Here is a 21,756-nt window from a genome sequence, read left to right on the forward strand (position 1 = left end):
ACCTATGATGAGGAGTATAACAATATTGCTGTATTTGGAACTACTTGCCTTCCATTTGTGCGGGTTAGTTTTCTGGTAGTAACTCTTCTGCTGAAAGGGAGGTTAGACAGTTTTAGAATCACATTGTGCTTCTAGAGAGGCAGTACCATATTTCTCAAGTGTCATAAGAATGAAATACACCTGTACCCTGTTGTTTTGTTGGGTATTTCATTGTAGCTGTATAGTTCATAGTTAAGAGGAAATCAAGTTGTAGAAGGCTTTAGTCTTTCCAGTTGTTCATCTGATAGTTATAAGGCCTATATACCTATGATGAGGAGTATAACAATATTGCTGTATTTGGAACTACTTGCCTTCCATTTGTGCGGGTTAGTTTTCTGGTAGTAACTCTTCTGCTGAAAGGGAGGTTAGACAGTTTTAGAATCACATTGTGCTTCTAGAGAGGCAGAAGGCATATTGCCTTGTTCTTCTAAAACTTTAGCAAAGGGTGAGGTAGTGCCGAAGCAGATGAGGCATTGCAAGGATCCTGTTATGCTGCTACAGGAAAAACTCCTCTGATGATACAGCAGAGGATGAAGTGGTGCTGAAGTTCTGTGATGGAGAAGCAGAGGTTGTATTGATGATGAGATCTTGTCCTGGAACAGAAGGGGCAGCAGTACTAGGGCTTTTTGATGTTGTAGCAGAGGATTCAGAGATGGTGGGACCCTTTGATGCTGCTACAAGGAATGAGCAATGATGAGGTCCTGTGAAATTTTTGCAAAGATTGTAATGAGCTAGGGACCTGTGACACTTCTGCAGAGTAAGTAGTGAAGCTGAAGTATTAAACACTGCAGCAGAGGAGATAGTGATTTCTGGAGTCCTGTTGTGCTACAGTAAAGGTTGAAGTGAAAATAGTGACTGCAGCTAAGAGGTAGAGATCTTAAAGTCTTGTGAGGCTGCAGCAGAGGAATTAGTGATGCTGGAGTTGTATGGTACTTCTTTCGAGAGTGTAACTACAGCTGTAGCAGAAGTTGTAACAGTGCTAGGGACCTGGTTCAATGCTTCAGTGGTTATAACAGTTTTAGGGCCCTGTAACTCTTAAGAGGATTAACAGTGGAACTGCTTGAGGTTGTAGCAATGTGAGGGATGTGCATTGCAACAGTAGGAAGTGAGGTAATGTTTCCTATGAATAGAGTTGAGCACTTTATACATTAATGTGGCACAAGGCAGCATAGTCAGAGGTGGCTGTCCATCTGGTTGAGTGCAAGTTGGGGTTTGCTCATGCAACAGCATGGATGAAGTTGTTAGTTTTATTCCATTTAGGTGGAGGTGGTGGTGGCAATTCTGGCAATGAAGTGCATGCCATGCACTGATGGCTGTGTTTGTTGGTAATGCTGCAGCCGAGGTATTAGACTACTTATTAATGGGTCTGTTTCTTGGTAACTGTTGTTGGAGTCACAAGTGGCATGCTAGTTGATGCATCAGTCATCACATTGGTTGAAGGGAGTGGCTAGCTCCTGAGCAAGGTGGTGGGTAGCTTCTCTCTCGTTACTTTACACAGAGCATTACATTCTCTTGCTCACAGACAGCCTTCTAACAAGCTGCTTTGAGCTCCCATCACTGTCTTTTGTGCTGATATTTTGTTTTTTGAGGTGCATGAGTTTACTCCAGCACTTCTTCACCTTGTATTTGATTTAAACCTACTTACTTTGCTCTCCATATATACTATTGGTGTTGCTTTGCTTGCCTAAACTGTATTTCTACAGGAAATTAATAATGATCAGCATATCCATTTACTCAGAATTACAAGTAAATCACACCATAATTCTGATTCCTGTGAAAATTCAGATTCCGTGCATGCTTGCAGTTCTGAATTTCATTTATTTCCTGTGCTGTACAAAGACATATCATTAATTGACAAATGCAGCAGAGAACTGGACTATGATAGCACAACACTTTTAGTGTGTTATCTCAAATTTGATATCTTAGATGTATGATATGGTGAAGTGTCATGAATAAAGCTGTGGACATGAATACAGTATTAGCATGTTTCGTAATGTTTTCAGAAAGTAGACCCCAGTAATTTGTCTTTACCAGTCTTTGCTGTGCAAGGGGTGTAGAAGCCCCTATTTCAAAAGTAAGTGGGAACACTGATAATTAATTTTTTTTCATCCCATTAACTATAGGGATACAATGTTTAATACTGCATCCTTATCTAGGATCAGATGTTATCTTTTGTAGGCTTACACATTCAAGGCTGAATTTTGCATCTGTTTAGAATTATACCATATGATTTTGTGTGATATTGTAGGGCAAGTTCATAGGGCATTAAATCTCCTGAGGTAATTTTTGTTCATGCACATAAGACTATTGGGGAAAGAAGGAATTTCATGATTATAATGAATTTTATTGGATCAACCAAAGCCCTGCAAATCGAGATTTTTTAACCCCAAAATAGGTATAAGGGAATGCCCAAAAGGATTTTCAAAAGAGCAAGAAATCCTCCAGTGACTATTAGTTTTTCCTGCAGTGCCAATCAGAATTGTTGATTTAATTTTAATTGCCATCTGTTTTGTTGAGATGCTGAAGGTAGCTAAGATGATATCTCTATAATCATATGTCAGAATGAAACACCACAAGGTTGAAATGCCTTATTGTCAAAGCCTTATTCATATCGACCAAAATATTGTGTGCAATTTTTTCTATCAAACCCAACACCCTTTCATACCAATTAATCCAGACTTGGGAGGTATCTTTGTATGCCTTATGAACATTTAAGGGAATAACAAAGACATAGGTTTTCTTCTGCAAATAGGGACATCTATAGTAGATAGAAATAGTGACTTCAAAAAGAGAATTTGTCAGATATATATATATTAGGTTGCATTCATGAGTATGGATTGTGCTAAGTCATTTGTTATTTGTAAGTGCAGAAGATGGTGATGTGAGTAGTAGTTGGTAGGCAGCCAGTGGCTAGGGAGGTATATTACCAGTGCTACCCGCCTGAGTATCAGTAGGGTTCATGACTTCTGCTTCGTTGTGAAATTGCACTCCTATAACCCAGGTAGCTGTCTTTTCTGTCTGCCTTACTGACATGTAGACTACTGGCATTCTGTCCACAAACATACAATTTCTCCTTGTCATATGTAACACTTGGCAACACTTAACTCATGCAGCTCATTCTTCGTAGCTCTAAATTTTCCTGTGGTGAGCACTATGCGCTAGCCCCCATTTTGCAAAATGGTATGAGCTGTAGATAGAAGTAGTAGATAGGATTATTAGGTAGAAACATAAGGGAGAAGCAGTAGAAAGGAGCATTAGATAGAAGTAGTCATTAGGAACATTAGATAGGAGCCTCTTCAAACACTGCACTTGACTTGCTCTTTGCCAGTAACCTGTTAAGGATGAGGCACTAAAGGCTAAGAAGCAGCACTGGAGTTTTTTAGTTATGGAGAGTCTGTTGCAGTGGCCACCTCTTTGAGGGAGTTCCAGTTGGAATAGGTGTCAGAGATATAGGTATAGGAATAAAGAAGTTCAGCAAAGGAAAAATAGGCTGCTTTTATTATGTTTGTTTTTAGAAAATGGAAGCATAATGCAAGATGATTAAAATATTATAAGTAATTAAGGATACCATGAGAAAGTGTAGCTAAAGATATGAACAAAAGAAAATTGCATTTTTGTATATGTAGGACAGTTAGGATTTACATAATTGTTATGGATTAGTTTTTCTTCTGTCACTTGCCATAAGCATATTATTGTTACATTTAGCTTGACTTGCTAGTCCCCTTTTTGCAAAATGGTAGGAGCTGTAGAGAGAAGTAGTAGATAGGATTATTAGACAGAAACATAAGGGAGAAGCAGTAGAAAGGAGCATTAGATAGAAGTAGTCATTAGGAACATTAGATAGGAGCCTCTTCAAACACTGCACTTGACTTGCCCTTTGCCAGTAACCTGTTAAGGATGAGGCACTAAAGGCTAAGAAGCAGCACTGGAGTTTTTTAGTTATGGAGAGTCTGTTGCCGTGGCCACCTCTTTGAGGGAGTTCCAGTTGGAACAGGTGTCAGAGATATAGATATAGGAATAAAGAAGTTCAGCAAAGGAAAAATAGGCTGCTTTTATTATGATTGTTTTTAGAAAATGGAAGCATAATGCAAGATGATTGAAATATTATAAGTAATCAAGGATACCATGAGAAAGTTTAGCTAAAGATATGAACAAAAGAAATTTGCATTTTTGTATATGTAGGACAGTTAGGATTTACATAATTGTTATGGATTAGTTTTTCTTCTGTCACTTGCCATAAGTGTATTATTGTTACATTTAGCTTGACTTTTTTCTTCTTACTTCCCTTTTTCCTTATATACTTTGTGATTAGCATATAGTAATCTTGAAATAGATAATGTTTGTTGGTGTCTTTGAATGGATGTGTATTCTTTTATTATGTTTATGCTACTTTACTCCTTTTTTACTCTTATGAATGCTTAGTAACTTCTGTGTAAGGTTTTTGTTCAGTGACAAAGATGTGGGTATCCTTTCAGACAATCTCCCTTTCTTTCATTTACATATTTTTCTTGCATTCCCCTTGTCCTTCATATTTACTAGCTGTATTTCTCATTTGTTTAGTGATCTTGGTTTGGCTTATATTTTATTTTGTTGTTTGTTTAAAACAGACTTCTCACATTTTCTCGCTGGCCAGAATTTATAAATCATGCAAGTTCCACACTTTATCTCATCCACTTTTTCTCTCCAAAAGAATAATATGTCCATCTGTAGCATAAGAAAAGAGATTTTCTAAGATCAGCTCGAAAAAAATGCTGAGGAGGCAGTGCGTAAGCCACTTTTATATAGTTAAAGGAGGCATATTAGAATATGAATAATTATTAATTAGAATTATGCAGATAGAGGTAAACAAGTTGCACCTGAGTTTTGCACACCTGTACAACAAAGTTATTTACTTGAACCATTCGAAGATAACTCCAGCGTTATGTTTACTTGACTCTTGACATCTCGACAACTGTTTGGCACAGTCTTGACTTCCATGGTGTAGTAAGGCATCACACACCCTTTCCATAAACTGTCTTCTATTACTTTGCATGTTATAGTCCACCTTCATCCTTTATCATCCCATTACATGATCTTTTTGGTCTGCATTATTTATTTTTCAATAATGAAATGAAGCATCTAGTTATAGATGAGCTATGTAAAATGTTAATTGCTATCCTTTTGATGAAGCTAAGGACCAGTTTAAAGTCTCATTAATTTATATTCAAGCAAAATTGTATTTAAAGTAGTTGTAAATTTTGTGATGTAAATTTATGTACATATATGTACTTATTTAAAGTTGCATTTTGCATATGAATATGGTAGTTTTTGCATTAAAAAGTAAGAACCGTAGCATATCATAAATGAAAGATATCAGAAAGTCTGTAAATATCTTTATCACATAATGTTTGTCATACTTTGCATACTTTACATGCTTGGTGAAAGTTAATTAGGTTTTACTTATAAATGCATTGTGCATAAATGCTTTGTCATATTTTTGCCTTTTTGAACTGGCATTCATAAATTCTCATATAAGTACTGTAAATAAGTTGTTATAAATTTTACTTTTTGATATTAGGGGATTGTATGTTTAGAGTGACATGTGATATATGGAGTGGCTGTTTTTCCTGCTTATAGCATGTGACAGGAAGGCTGTATTTCCCCTTACATTGTCATGAAACATGAGCATGTTTTGTATGGATTGAATGACATAATTTCAAGCAGCAGCATGAGTTTAGCAAGATTTTTTTACTCGTAATTTACTATAGGGCAGTAGGACTTTGAAAAGGAAAATTTGACTTGTCAGAAGGCAAGCCTGGACATAAGTGTTAGGACATAGCAAGGATCTTCCCCAATGAAGGCAGTGTTAGGACAAGACATTTACACATGGAAATTACTTGACTCTTCAAACAATAGTTTCCAAGCAGGGACTTACCACCATCTGATTATCATTAGAAAACAGCACTCTGGAAAACTTAGAAGAGTTTCTGAAAAGAGCTTAAGGGAAAATGGTGGGGCTTTATAAGTGTAGAATGCTTTCCAAAATGTATGAACATATGATCACAAATAAACACAAAAGAGGGAAACTTTACACATCAGAACAACTTCTTTAGTAAACTAAAATGGGCATGAAATTCTTGTCAGGATACAGTATCAGAAGAAATTTTGTAAATGTCGGAATCAAAGATTAATTAATTGGAAGGCTTTTCTAGGTGCATGTCCATAATAACTTTTCAGATGCTAAAAACTGGTGGTGTCCCTCAAGGAATATTTTTAATGGTGTTGCTATTCTTGCTTTGTGTTAATGAGGCACTTCCAGTCATATTTAAATGTTTGCAAAAATGCTAAACTTAAGTGAAATTTTTTTTCAGGATTGTGACCATGTTTAGAGGTATAGGTAGGCTCAGACATGGGATAGACAAGTAATCAATTATGTTTGTTTCAAAATAATGCATCTTTTTTTAAGATAGGGCACAGTACCATAAGATTACATAATAACCACCACCTTGCATAGAGAAAATTATAAGAATCTTACCTGAATGAGGGAATCTCTCTCTCATACATTTGCTGACAGTAATTAATGTGTTCTTGGAGAACAGTAGCCAGCAGCAATTGATATGCTAATGTTTCCTGCCTCTGCTTAAATATCCATATGACTTACTTTATCATTTGTATCCAACAGAGGTCTCTTCCATTGCTAGGAAAGTGCTGGAAAAATTCTGTTATTCTCCTTACCAATATAAGCACCATTTTGTGTGCATGATTGTCCTCATGATCATGTGCGCATGGTGATTGCCAAAAATGTATTAGGTAGAAAGAAATATGGAGAAATAAGTGACATACAAGTTGATTTTAGTGGGTTTAAGAAGGGAGGACTGCAGTGTGATATGTGTAATGCTTCCTCTTATATCCACATAATTCACTGCCAAAACACTAGCTTTGTATCAAATTAGAATAGAGTGCTCATTATATAGAAACAAACAAAATTCTTCATTATCCAACCCACACTTGCCAGCCAGTCTGTCTCACCTTATAATGTTCCTGTATTTGAAATCATAATACAGTTGGAAAGCAAGCTCATAGAAACACAGAAACATGATCTCCATGTTTTGGTATCAGGAGCTCTCAAGCACATCATTCATACCACTTTGGGTGCTCTCATATCACTGGAACAGACCATCAGAAAGGTGATAATGTGTATTTTCTCTTACTTTTCATTTAATTGAGGGATTCCTTTATTTTTCCGCTGTCTACTGTTTGATGGAATTTCTGGACCATGCCTGGCATTTGAGAATTAAAGGTTCATATAGTAGCTGGGTCAACAGAAAAGTACATCGAGAATCGTAAGAGTTTGAACTCTTTTGGTTAAGGTTTTAATACTGAAACAAATGGGCAAATGCATGTTTAGAAACATATTCATGAAGAGATGAAAAAGAGGAGTGATTATTTCAAAAGATTGCTAAAGTTCCAAATGTGTTAGAGGAGAGTTGATGGATGTAGTGTTTTGGACAAGGTGGCATGGGCAATTGAGTCATGTGAATTATATGGTGAAAAGAGAGGAAGTTGTAAAAGCCTTGTATAAGATGAAATTCAGAAAAGTGGCAGGAGTAGATGGGATTACCATTGACTTTTTCTAGAAATTGGTTCACAGTGCCATTGATTAGTCTGTCAGGCCATTTAACATCTCAGTGACCCAGGACGAAGTTCCAGAGGAATGGCAATAGTGTATGCGTAGTGCTCTTATATAAAGGTGGAGGGGCAAAAGTGAACACTCAAATGACAGAGGTACAAGTTTGTTTATTTTACCTGATTAAGTGATTGAGAGGATGTCAGGAACATGTGATCAGGGAGGAACATTGTAGCTTCACAAGAGTTGAAGGTATGTGGACTAAACATAAGTTTACTTACATAAGATGTCTTAGGAGTATATGGAAAAAAAGTGATAAAAAAGTTATCTTAGAAATACTTGGGGGGGAAAAAGTGAATTGTATGTGGCATTTATGGATCTTGAGAAAGTATGTGAGAGAGGTGACAAAAGAGAGGTGAAAGGTGCCACAAACATATGGGGTGTCACATAATGCTGTGAGGAGTTATGAATGGGAGAGTAAAGCATATTTGAGAGTAGGAAGGATGGAGGGTGAATTGCCCCTGGTTAATGGGAGTCTGTGCCAAGGATCTGTGACATCAGTGTGGTTGTTCAATCCATTTAGAGATGGGATGATAAGGGAGATAAATGTTAAGAGTCTTAGAGTCAGTGTTAGTTTGTGGATGGGTATGTGGGGTGTGGTGGTTGTGGAATTTAAATCACATGCTGTTTACAAATGATGTAACTGTGGTGGCAGAATATATGAAAGGAGTATATAGAGAGTAAATTTCAACAAAATTAGGGTACTTACATGCAGCAAGGTGAGACAGTGGATTTTATATAAATGGTGAATATTTTGTGAATGTGACACACATGAAACTAAAGGTAAAAATTGAGAATAAGTGTACCTATAACAATAGTGGAGTAGGAGAAGAAAACATTTTTGTGGAGACCATAGATAATCCAAGAAACATGAAAATGAAAAAGAAATTGAGATGTGGCCCACATGCAGAAGCCCTCTTCCCTTGCATGCAGATAAGTATTCACTTCTACATGTGATGATGAATAGTGATTAAAAGTAGTATCTTACTGAACTAAGTGCACCCAAATGTTGAAGACAGAAAATATAGTAAGCAGGGGTTATGAAAATGGGAAAGTGTAGAAGTCTTTTGAAATACAGATATCTGTTTATTGACAGTGTTCACTGTGGTTGTGATGGGACTGTTCTGTTAACATTCTGTGCAATTTCATTTGTGTTCACTCCAATAGTTGTGCTGAACTCTAACTTCCAAAGAAGGGATCTATGGGAGTAAGAAGGGGCATTAGTGACTATGGTGCTGTACTTTCATCCCAAGCTGTTGAATGATGTCTAGTTGATGGTTGCAGAGAGTTAGACATGCTCCCACACATATACATCTGAACACATGCATGTGTGCTTCTGTGATGCATCTGTGTTTATAGCCAGTACTTGAAAAGGAAACAGTTAACATCTTTTAATGCATCTCCCCCTGGGTGTAGTTTATAGCCAGTACTTGAAAGGGAAACAGTTAACATCTTTTACTGCATCTCCCCCTTGGTGTAATGTGGCATCTTTCATGGCAAAAATTATGAACTTACCATAGATCTTGAGAAGTCAGTGTAACTAGCTGTCCTTAATCATTAGGAAATAGCACCTTTCCAGTGCATAGGATTCCAATATTATTTCAATTAATTGCTAAATTTTTTTTTGGTTTCTTGCAATGCAATTGAACCCACAACCTGGTGTTCACTTTACATTTTAGTATCAAGTGATTTGGATAAAATTAGAGTTAGCTACTGATATGATGGAGATGGCAGTAACAGCTTATGATTTATGCCATGTTAAGGAGCTCTGTAACACTTATCAGAAATAGGTCTGATTTTGGTGACCCATGCATCCAACAAGTTTTCATTCTCATTGAAAAACACAGACGTATGGTCATCCAAAAATAGATCTAAGGTTAGAGACAATATTGTGCCCCTTTTACGTATTAGAAAAGGGGTGATGATATGAAAGATGTCAGCTGTTTTGCTTTAAACTTACAACTTGAACATTTTTACTGTTATACTTCCTGTTGTTCATTGTATGTTGAAAATGCAGAAATGTTTGTATGTGTTATGCTTGAGGCTGTTTTAAGATACCTGCTTTACATAGAGTGCTTTTTCAGTTCTTTACAAATTAAGAGAATTATCAAATTTGAGATGCAGTATTTTAACCATGATTATATTGCAGCGTGGGCAGGTCGCAGATGAGTTGGTGAACAGAACATTAGAAAATGCTGAAGCTGACCAACGTTCCACTGACACATCAGAGGACCAGGATGAACATGAAGAAGAGTCACCACTTATAGCAGGTAACTGTTCACCCTTCTTGTGTGTGTGTGTGTGTGTGTATAGTTAACTCACTCCCTCTCCATCTGTAATTACTTATTTGTACTGTGTGGGAATGGAGTTCTGCATATGTCGGGTCCCAACTCTTAAACTTTCTCTTCTGTCATACAACTTTTTAAACTTCTGTATGTGTCCGCATTCACGGTTTCATCATTCAGCCTTCCATTTATCCACCACTCTTGTACCATGAAAATGTTTTTCTTCATATTTTTTGTAACTAGTTTTTTGCTTAATTCTATTTTGGTTGTTTTTTCCTGTGTATGTGATATTTTTTGTTTTTTATACTTATTGGAAACTGGCCCCAAAATTTCTTGAACATCTATTGCTTTTATATTTAATTGATTATATTCCATGTTTCTTTTAAAATTTTGGATTTTGATCTTTTCAGAGGGAGTGATAGAGAGAACAGTCGGTGAATATTATGCAATTCAGGAGCAGATTGAAATGGGGCAAATGGCAGAACTCTTTTACCCAAAAGGTAAGAAAATTACATTTATCAGGCTTTTGATTATAGCACTGTATAAAATTTCCCTTGTCTTCATTGATTTCTTAGTCACATTGTTTTATTTACTTCACTCCTTACCTGCCTTTATGTGCCTTTCATTTTATTAAAACCCAGCTAGTTGAATTCTTATATTTTTTCAAACTTGTTCACTCCTCATGAATTAGCAAGGTTGTGCCAGGAGCAGATGAAGAATGTCCTCATTTGCTAACATCCACTCTCTGGCTGTCTTGTTTATAATTGAAACCAGTGCCTGGCTCACCTCTCATGTATCTCCACCCCTTCCTTACTTTATGTCCACTCCTCTATCAAAGACCCTCACATTAACTCCCATCACCACCCCAACCACAGCCATTATGACTTCACACCCTTAATGTAGACCATCCTACACTTGGAAACACTTTCCTCCCTCCCACTCACTAACCCTTCTTACTCTCCCAGTAAAAACTCCTCACTGCATCTATACCCACAGCACCTTCTTCAAGGCATCTATATGTCTGTAAATGCCACATGCAAATCCCTCTCTTTCTACAAGTATTTCTCACATTTTTCAAAGCAAACACCTGGTCCACATGTCATGTACTACCTTTTGGGTACATTGGGGAGTATGTGGAAGGAGAGGTTAGTGTCTGCAAAGATGGGGTAAGTTTGAAGGTACACTAGTCCTGACAGTGATTTATGAAAATGAGTCTTGGGCTTTAAATGCAAAAGACTGGAAGAGGGTATGTGTTGAGAATGAAATACCAGAGGACAGTATGTAGTGTGAGGTAGGTTAATCTTGGAACGACAGATGGTGTAAGAGTCAGGTGGGTAAGCAGAGTGTGATTGAGAGAGCTGGCCATCTCCAGTATGTTTCAGCTTTTCCTTTCTTTTATATTTAAGGTTTATGACTCATATCCTTACAACACCTTCAAGCATACTCATCTTGCCGAAACAGACACTGACCTCTCCTTCCATGTGCTTTACCAATTTGTGACTTGCTTCTGAACATGTGGTTTTGTTTGCTACCATATCCTCTATCAGGTACCTAAAGGATTTTACCTCCTAGAGGTCCTTCTCGTTCTCATTCAGTCCTGTTTTGCTCCCCTGTTGCACCTAATTACCTTTTTCTTGCTTACTTGCTTACTCTTAACTTCCTCATTTCACACACTCAAACCAGACACTGGCTTATAGAGTTACTCTCTTCAGTCTGCCACCAGAACCCTGTCATCTGTAAATGATATAAAGTGATTCAACTCTCAGGCACCCCATCCATCTGCATCATATTGTAAGTCTGCTCCTTGCTTCAGAACTATTGCATTTACCTCCCTTATCACCCCATTGATGCAGACCTGTGTTTACCTGGAACCGCTCCTCCTTCCTTCCCATTTGTGCACTTGCCCTAACTTTGCTGGTAAAAAACCCTCCCTTCTAAGGTACCTTTTCCCCCACACTTTATATTCATAGCATACAAATTCAAGTTCTTCACCGCAAACACCCTGTCCACACATCCAGTACTACTCAAGTCCCATGGCTTCTCCTTGGCCAGATGCTCTGTGCAAGCTACCATCCTCTCACTCACCATTCTCCCATAATTTTTCATCAGATGTACTAAATGGTATTGTACCCATGTAATTGAATAATTCACTTTTGTCCCTCTTGCCTTTACATATGGGCATTATGCAAACATTCTGCCAGTCCTCACAAATCTCACCTTGGATGATACAATCATTGAAAACCCTGACTAGTTTGTCAATATCAGTGTCACTCCCCTTTCTTGAGAAACTCTGTTAGTCCTCTCCGTTCCTGCTGCTCTGCTACACTTCATATTACACAAAATAAATAGAATGTACCTTTTTATAAGTAACTAAAGAATTTATATTTCTGTAAAGGTTATTAAGTAGTGAGGGTAGTCAAAAAAATTGTGGTTGTTTAGTTGAATCATAAATTATGTCTAAGGATTTTGTACACATTTACCCCCTAGATACAGCATCATGAATTTTTTCATTTCAGTTTGGGATAAAGTGTTTTATGTTGTGCTATGCATATACCTTTATGGAGACTTGGCTATTTATGAGGCTGCTGTGGCAAAATCTCTCCGAGATATAATTTGGTGAGTATCAAATCTGATAATTTTGTCAAGTAACCTTTGTTGTGGCTTTGGTTATGACTGCCCTAGGTACAGTTTCTATGCTTCAATATGCTAATTTCCCACATAGATATATTGCATAACAGTCATTGCCTAACAGAATCTCGTTAGTTTATGTCAAACTATGCTGTATGTGCCATACAGAATAATTCTTTTCATATGATTTTTATCAAGTATTGAAAGAAAATTTTTCTCATAAAATATTTTACTCAAACCTGAAAATAGGAGACTTCTTACAAACTCTTTATATGAATGTCATATTATTGTCATATTATATCATAAAAGATATGACATTATTTATAACTTTTTCTATCATATGCATTTCTTTTCAATGAAAATGGTTGCACAGAAATGAGCATCCTCCAGCATTTACTTCACAGTCTGTGATCACTCCTTAAGTTATATAATAAATGAAGGGTAAAGTAAAAGCAGCTAATCAAGTTTAAGACAGAAAAAAGAAATGGCAGTTTTTGAAGTACAGTGTGAAGTTTGTTGATGTGTATGGGACTCCCTTTCAGTGCTTCAGTGTGAAACATCTGTGATTTTAAGTTGAAGTGTAACCAACTGCTTAGTGAATAAACTATAATCTAGAGAAGAATGTCTGCTGTTTTTAAGAATATTACAAGGAATTTCTTGACTGTTGAATGTAAAGGTTAGTATAGATATCACCAGGTTAGTTTCAAGTCAGTCACTTTAAAATAAGCTATATTGACTAAGACTGTATTGAATGAAAAACAAAAATCTATAGAAACTGTAGAAGAGTATGGGCCTAGTTCCAATTCCCAGCTAACCATTCTTTGGGTTATGTAATACGTCATTTTTGTTGACTCTTCACTCTTCTTTAACTTACCAGCTGATGAATTTCCTTTAAATGAAAAAAGTCAGCATATGTATTACACCTTGAGTTGGAGAAAATTAATGTTGGGTTGGTGTTAGTTTCTATCATGCTTAATCGAAAATGCTGGCAGGTTGTGCTTGTAAGAATAAACTGTCGTAGCATTATTAGCATGTTCAGATTTGTTTTAGGTCATTATCTTTCTCTTAAATACAACAAAGTTGTATGAACCTGAAAGAATGGGACATTCATCTGTTTTCTTTGGCCATGAACCGTATCTTGAAAAACAACTTAAGGTTGGCTGGTGGCATGATTGGTAGGATTTTGACATGAAGGTTTCAGACACTGGCTTCTTATTGGTCCTCTCATTGATGGGTAGTTAAGCAATTAGAGAAATTAATTGTTCATATCAATAGTTTCTCTAGGCATTGGTTGACCAGTAGAGCCAGACCTAGCAAAGATGAGAAGCATAGTCCTTTTAGTTTGTACAGTCTCATTATAGAAAGAAGTTTCTTTTCATGTGTATAAATTTTGTAGTGTCATACTTAGAAAATTCTCTCTTAATTATAACTGCTTACAAATGCTGAAAAAGTTTCAGCACCTGTCACCTTCCACCTGCACTATTTTCTCAGAAATTTTGTGTTACCCTGATTTTATGAGCATATTGGTCTGGGAACAGCTTTCCCCTTACACTGAATAGTTTTTTTTTTTTTTAATCAATCTCCCCTTTTTTTCCCACATTTTGGGTTAGAGAGTTTCTGTGTTGTGTATTGTAATCAGTCACTACAGTATAGTACATATACATAAATGGTCCATGTAGACCCATAGACTGTATATGTCTGCATGCACTCTAACATGTATTCTAAATAGATTAATACACTAATCTTGCCACAGTGATGAGCCCATGTTTTTCATTGAAAATTCATAGAAAATGTAATAAAACAGCACAAGGTTGTATGTTGACTGGTTTGATGAAAGATGAAGATTCCAAGAAACAGATGAGTACTGTTGAGCTGCCAGTAAGGGAAAGAAAGCTTCATACATAAAGAATGTAAATATCCCGGTGACCATGGTAATAAGCCATTGTAGATACAGTTGACAGAAGCTACTTTCGGATGTAATAGGATTAGATATATGGGTTAGATTATTTCTTTGCTGTACATTGCACATTTTGATGTAAATCAAAGCAGTTTTATGTTGATGATTTATTACAGTTTCTCTTCTCCCAACAGTGACTACGTACCAAAGAATTGTACAAAGGAGCTAATAGATTTGGATCCATGTTTTAAGGATTCGGATTTAACAAGATTAGAAATGTACAGACTCTGCACTGTAAGTATTTCGTAGCTAGACATTACTTTGACCTGCTGTATGGGGATCCTGATTATATAGAAGATAATAATGTTATGATTTTTAGTTGTTCATTATATTTCAATCTATTTATGCTTATTTCAGGCAGCCTTCGTTGGTGTCATGGGTCCATTTGTATTCTGCAATCTTACGAAAACAAAATATATGCAAATTTTGACTACATTTACTAGATGGTTAGGTGAGTCCAGATACATTTATGTTGATTCATGCAGAATGAAAAATTCATCATCAAATTACACTGGGTTATAGATGAATTTTTTTTGTTTCCACCATTATTTCAGCCATTAACTTCAGTAGCTTGAAGCAAATAATATGTACCCCATGAGCAGCTTATTTCAGGAAGAAAAATCTATTGATTTATTTGCCTTATCAATTCAAATAGCTATTTTTTTCTGAAAGAAATGACATACACACCTGATCCCCTACTTATGACATAAGTGACTTACGATCATCCGTATATACGACTGGGAAAAAATATAGATAAGAATTATGAAATATGAACTAAAGAATTGTAAATGAAACTTTTAAGATAAACTACAGGATCACATGATAAAGCTGGTTAATAAAAACGAGATGATCATGATAGAAATTGATTTGGATAAAAGAATGCCATACAGGTATACAAGTTCTACATGCTTTGTTGACATGTGTCCGACTTGTGTCCTGAGATCTGACTGGTTGGTCAGAATGGAACTCGGAAGTATGTTGGGAAGGGGGTGTACAACATAGCAAAACCTTATTAATGTATGTGGTGAGCTTCCCAAATGAATAAATATTCAGGGTGCAACTATGCATTTATTTTATACTGTACAATTTTCCAGTTCATATATTTACATACATGAATATATATTTACCTACTTTTAGTGTTAAGTACATATTTTCAGAAATGTCTTTGTGAGTGGTACACCCAGAAGCTTTGTTGTACACACAGTGGAACACCAGAATCTTTACATATCATCTTTATTCTATTTTATTCACTCATTAGAAAAGTACTTTTTTCTTAAACATATGTATAAGATCAAACATTTATCTATGTGTGGTGAGCTTCCATAATGAATAAATATTTAGACTGTGACTTAGCTACCTATATGATGTAACCCCCTTACTATGTAATATATACACATTTCATTATGCAAATGTGTTATAGTTTTCCACTTTGTGTTGATATAAGGTCTACTGTTTATATAGATACACATATGCTTACACTGTTTCATACATTTTCAATAGATTTTTTTTATCATACCCCCCCAAAACAAATTTTTTCATGCACAGGAAAATATTACAGTCTCTGCAGTGTAGTGTATAACTTTTTTACCCTTTTGAAAGTAAATTTTTTGAAACAAATAACATACACAAGAGCAATGTACCCTTCTTATGCTACATTTCACTCTTCAATTATGTTATTTTCCTCTTGTCAGTGATAAATGTTCTCTTCATACATATTTACACTTTGTAGTGCATATGTGTATGGAACACCTGGAAACATTGTATGCACAAAGGCACTTCACAGTTTTTATACAAGTGTATTTACTTTTTTTACCTAACCATTAGAATTTTTTTTTTTCTTGAAACAAAACATATACATTGCAGTACAGTAAAATTGCACCTTAGAGTGTGTATAACTGAGAGAGGGACATGGAAACTTAAGCAACAACAATAATGCTTTATTGTTTAAGATCAGCTAAGTGAGATAGCTCAGGGACAGTGAGCTACTGGAGGTGCACTATTAGGTGAAGAAAGGTAAAGTAAGGCAGGTCAAGTAATATGAGACAGGCTTAGCAGGGACCCTTGATGCTCGTGGACACCAAATGAAGGAGGAGTGCATGGGAGAAGTGCATGTCTGCTAAGTCTATGTGGAGTTCCTGTAGGAGGTGGATGCAGCATGTACTGTAGCTCCTGGAGTGTGCATCAGCTACTGGTTTGTGCTTTGGCTGCAGGAGTGCCATGGGTTTGGCTGTAGGTCTCTTGTTGTTGCAGTTACTCCTCGTGATAGGAGGAGACAATGTCCCACAGGATTCTTGCCAAAGATGGATGTTGGAGATGAGGCATCACAATGAAACCTATCTGGAAGATGAAATGTCAGGAGTCATTTTGTGACTTCTACTGATGGAGGAGTTGCTTAAGGGCAGAATGAGTCTTGAGTTAGGTACCAGAGTTATCTAGAGCCAGTCAACTGCCTGACTGCCTTGCTGGTAACTGAGAGTGGCTCATCATATGGAAAAGGTTTGGTCATCTATAAGTACAACTGCTTCTTTTGATTTGTCACTGCTGAACATTGAATATGGGTGTCCATATTCAATGTTGGGTCACCAACCACTTTCCCTGAGGATTATTAGGTCAGGTGAGGTCACACTCCATCAACTGCCACTCAGTCAAGGCATCATCAGTGAGATGACACTTTGTGGAACGACAGTGGGTCGCTGCAGTCTTAACCGCATTGTGTGGGCATTGAACCAAAAAGAAAAGAAGAGGTTGAAATTGCTGGAGGTTAAATGCATGGAGTGGATTGACTGTGTAAGAAACAATATTGTCAGACAGGTACATGGTAAGCACACTGTGATTAAAAGGGCTGAAAAGGTTGTACTAAAATGGTTTAAGTACATGGAGAGGATGAGCATAGATTGACTGAGAGAGAATCTACAAGTCAGAAGTGGAGGGAGCAAAGGTTAAGGGAAGACTGAGAAGATGGAAGGATGGAGTTAAAGATATCATAAAATATTGAACCCTGAAGAGGCATATATTGGATGGAATGAATTGGAGCCATGTTTTGTGTTGGAGCAATGTAATGAATCAAGGCTTATGAAGCAGTTAAGGTTAACCATAAGATAGTTTGTAGGACCTGGCTGGGGTTGGTAGTTTCAGGTTTCAGTACATAAAACATGATATAGACTGGATGTGTGCAAATGAGTCCATTGTTAGTATGTTCTGGAGACTATGTCCGCTAAAACAGGAAAAGTGGGTAAGTATGAAGTACCATTCTTTGTTGTCAGTTTCGTCGGTGGCAGATTGGGGGTCACATTTTCAGCAGATTAGATTAATGTCTAAATACAAGTAATTCTAGGAAATTTTATGGCTACCTTTAAATGAGACAAGATGTAGTTTATCACTTGTGCACTGTTATGGCGTGTTGGTTTTGATAATTCTTAGTATGATTTTGAAATTTTAAACTCATGATATATCCATTACCACTCCTTAAATTTCGTAATGTTTTGTTTGTATTCCTAATACCCCTTCACAATAGTCTTTCCCAGAAAAACCACCAGTTACACAATTTCAATTCCTCAGCAATGGGCATCATGATCGCATGGGCTATTGTGCTTTTAGCTGAGAAAAAGGGTGATGGTCATCCACCAACAGCAGATATTACTAAATTGCCACAGCTGTTTGGAGTGTGTGTTTACAGTTTCATGTGTCACCACTCTTTACCTGCACTCATCACTCCTATCAGTGAAAAGAGATCAATATTAAAGGTAAGTTTTAAGAAAACAGTCATGTATATCACCTCCACAGTATTTGAGTGTTGGACCATCCTAATAAATGTCATTCTTCATATCTGATTGTGAAGACAATTGCATGGTGCCCTTCAGCCAGATACCATTTTTGTTTAAGTTTCATGTCTAAATATGATTATAGAGATTTTGCTTGGAAGCACCCATATTTTTGAGTGACCACTCCCTTTTGGGTTAGCATCAGAGTATAAGAGAAAAGCTCAAGAGTACTGAAAGACATATTATCAACATCCCAAGAAAACATGTTAAATGCTTTGTTGTTTCTGTAATCTGGAGATATGAATTGTCACTCACCCTGTAAACACACAGAAGGCTTGTGTGTGTGACTATAATGTATGTGCATACAGTTACTTTCATAGTATGAGGAGGATGCCCTGCACTCAGGGCCTCATCTTTTGCTTATTCTCTTCTTCATTTACTCTGGAAGTGAGTACTTCTTCATTTTCTTTTCCATCAAGATAATTGCCTAGTTTCATATTATAGTCTCTGGTTGTTCAGCTTTTGCATCTATCAAAGCACTGTTCCATCAGTATCAAACTGGTTAAGAAACTTGAAGATGGTTATCAACATATGCCTTACTTTTCCTCTTCCATGATGTGCAAACTTATGTCCTCTGCCCATTTACTGTAATTCAGCCTTTCAGTAGGCCTTCTCTATTATTTATTTGTTCTTAAGGCTCAGCAACCAGATATTGAATCATACTGTAGTTTTGACATGAATTATGTGATGAATAGTTAGCCAAACATTTCACTGTCCATGTACTAGAATTTTAATATTTGCCTACATTCCATTATCCATGTACTTAAATTCTAATATTTGCTAGCAGACATTTTGTCTCCTCCATAGTACTTTTAAGGCTGAACTTTGACAGCAGATCAGGTACAATGTGAATTCTCAAGTTCTCTTACATAGATCCCCACAGCATATGTATTTCCTAATAAATGACATTCCTATCAAGGCCTTTCAATTTGTTGTTTTTATTACTGTGCATCTGCTTGGATTGAATTTCATTAACCATGCATGAGCATGGTTTTGGAATTTGTAAGGTGTCTGCAATCCTCATCATTCTTTACTTCTTTCATGTCTGTAGCATCATTCACGAACATATTTGAGTGTAGTCTATGATTCTGTTGAAAGATTGGCATTATACTTAATATTTTGAGAGCCATATACAAGTACTCTGTTGTGATTTTGATCTTAGATTTGGCTTGTTTTTTAATGTATTTATGACAAAGAAATTATGCTTTCCCATTACAGCTATTAGCAGCTGACTACCTGCTTATCCTGATGTTCTACTACCTCTTGGCCTTCACTGGGATCTTTGCCTTTTCATACCTCAATGACCTCTACACCCTCAACTTTCAGCCAGACAGATGCAAGAGTGGCGAAACATCTGTTATAGTTTACTGTTTGCAGGTAATGATTTAAATCATCTTACCATTCTTGTTCTTTAATGAAATTTGTATAATTCATTCTTCATTGTTTATTTTATTCAAGGATTTCTTTTTTAGTCATTCTGTATTCTGTATGACTTTTTTAAGGGGAAAGCAAGCCATGAAGAACTGCTTCTGCTCTCCAGAGTTGATGCTTACATATGTTTATTCCTTATCCCTGGGGATAGGGGAGAAGAATACGTCCCACGTATTTCCTGTGTGTCGTAGAAGGTAACTAAAAGGGGAGGGAGTGGGGTGCTGGAAATCCTCCCCTCTTGTTTTCAGTTTTCCAAAAGAAGGAACAGAGAAGAGGGCCAAGTGAGGATATTCCATCTGAGGTTCAGTCCTCTGTTCTTAACGTTACCTCACTGATGCAGGAAATGGCGAATATGTATGAAACTTTTTTTTTATTCCTGTGAGATATATCTCTTAGAACGTTTTACTGACTAATTTTCCATTTTTTTTGTTTTACCTTGTGTTTTCCTGTGTAATGATATCTGATGGCCTTGCAGATATTTCTATTTATTTATATTTCTTAAGTCATGCTTTCCACATCCATTATGTTCAAATAACTGTACCACATTAGTACTCTTACATTTTCAGATATTATCTATGGTTATATGATTTCCATTATTTTTCACCCTTGCCAGGTTCATAATCTCTTAAGAATAAAGTGTCACCCATATACACATCATCAACCAATATATTAATATGACAGGTTTTGTATGCTTATAGTAGAGTATGTTCCACATCTTTCATATCCCCCACTCCACCACATTGCTGTTCATCATTGAATACTTTCCATTCTTTCTTCTCCCTCTGCCTAAGTGCAGAAATCTATATTGTGCCCTTTCTCCTCCATATTTCACCTTATCTTTTGCCCATAAAAGTTTGAATAGCCCTTTAAACATGATCAATCACAGCCTTACCATCCACCTTACCAGGTGTGCTAACAGAGTTTATTTCTCTGTAATTGTGACAAACACTTCTATCCCTCCACTTTATAGAGCATAACTATTACTTCCATCATCCAGCCATCAAATAAACAACCACTTTTCCATATTTCCAAACACAGTTTTCAAATCCTTTCAACTATGGTTTCATGTCTAATCAATACTATTTCACTTGTCTTTCCGTATCAACTGTACCCCTACCTTTTGGAGCAGAGCTGTTTTTCTCACCTCCATTTTAATGGTTTCCTCTTACATATAATCTGCACTTGCCTAAACTCTGATAATATTTCAACAATATCCATGTCTTACCTCAGAAAGGGTAGTGAGTGGTGGGATGAAGAAGTAAGATTATTAGTGAAATAGAAGAGAGAGGCATTTGGACAATTTTTGCAGGGAAATGTATAAAATGGGAGATGTATAAAAGAAAGAGGCAGGAGGTCAAGAGAAAGGCGCAAGAGGTGAAAAAGAGGACAAATGAGAGTTGGGGTGAGAGAGTATTATTACATTTTAGGGAGAATAAAAAGATGTTTTGGAAGGAGGTAAATTAAGCACGTAAGACAAGGGAACAAATGGGAACATCAGTGAAGGGGCAAATGGGAAGGTGATAACAAGTAGTGGTGATGTGAGAAGATGGAGTTAGTATTTTGAAGTTTTGTTGAATGTGTTTGATGATAGAGTGGCAGATTTAGGAAGTTTTGGTCGAGGTGGTGTGCAAAGTGAGAGGGTTAGGGAGAATGATTTGGTTAACAGAGAAGAGGTAGTAAAAGCTTTGCAGAAGATGAAAGCCGGCAAGGCAGCGGGTTTGGATGGTATTGCAGTGGAATTTAATTAATAAGGGGGTGACTGTATTGTTGACTGGTTGGTAAGGTTATTTAATGTATGTATGACTCATGGTGAGGTACCTGAGGATTGTTGGAATGCTTACATAGTGCCATTGTACAAAGGCAAAGGGGATAAAAGTGAATGCTCAAATTACAGAGGTATAAGTTTGTTGAGTATTCCTGGGAAATTAT

General features: G+C 36.6%; 1 protein-coding gene across 2 annotated transcripts in view; it reads left to right on the forward strand.

The window, feature by feature from the left end:
* Positions 1-21,756, forward strand: part of LOC139746835 (transmembrane protein 104) — a 79,249-nt gene that overhangs the window by 47,538 nt on the left and 9,955 nt on the right. For both annotated transcript variants that reach the window (XM_071658430.1, XM_071658431.1), the window contains 7 exons: positions 9,855-9,975; positions 10,401-10,490; positions 12,507-12,606; positions 14,710-14,809; positions 14,933-15,026; positions 18,134-18,318; positions 19,615-19,773. In XM_071658430.1, the coding sequence (XP_071514531.1) occupies positions 9,855-9,975; positions 10,401-10,490; positions 12,507-12,606; positions 14,710-14,809; positions 14,933-15,026; positions 18,134-18,318; positions 19,615-19,773 (849 nt within the window). The remainder of the gene's footprint in view (positions 1-9,854; positions 9,976-10,400; positions 10,491-12,506; positions 12,607-14,709; positions 14,810-14,932; positions 15,027-18,133; positions 18,319-19,614; positions 19,774-21,756) is intronic.

Source organism: Panulirus ornatus, chromosome 66 (genome assembly GCF_036320965.1).
Source record: "Panulirus ornatus isolate Po-2019 chromosome 66, ASM3632096v1, whole genome shotgun sequence".
Taxonomy (NCBI): domain Eukaryota; kingdom Metazoa; phylum Arthropoda; class Malacostraca; order Decapoda; family Palinuridae; genus Panulirus; species Panulirus ornatus.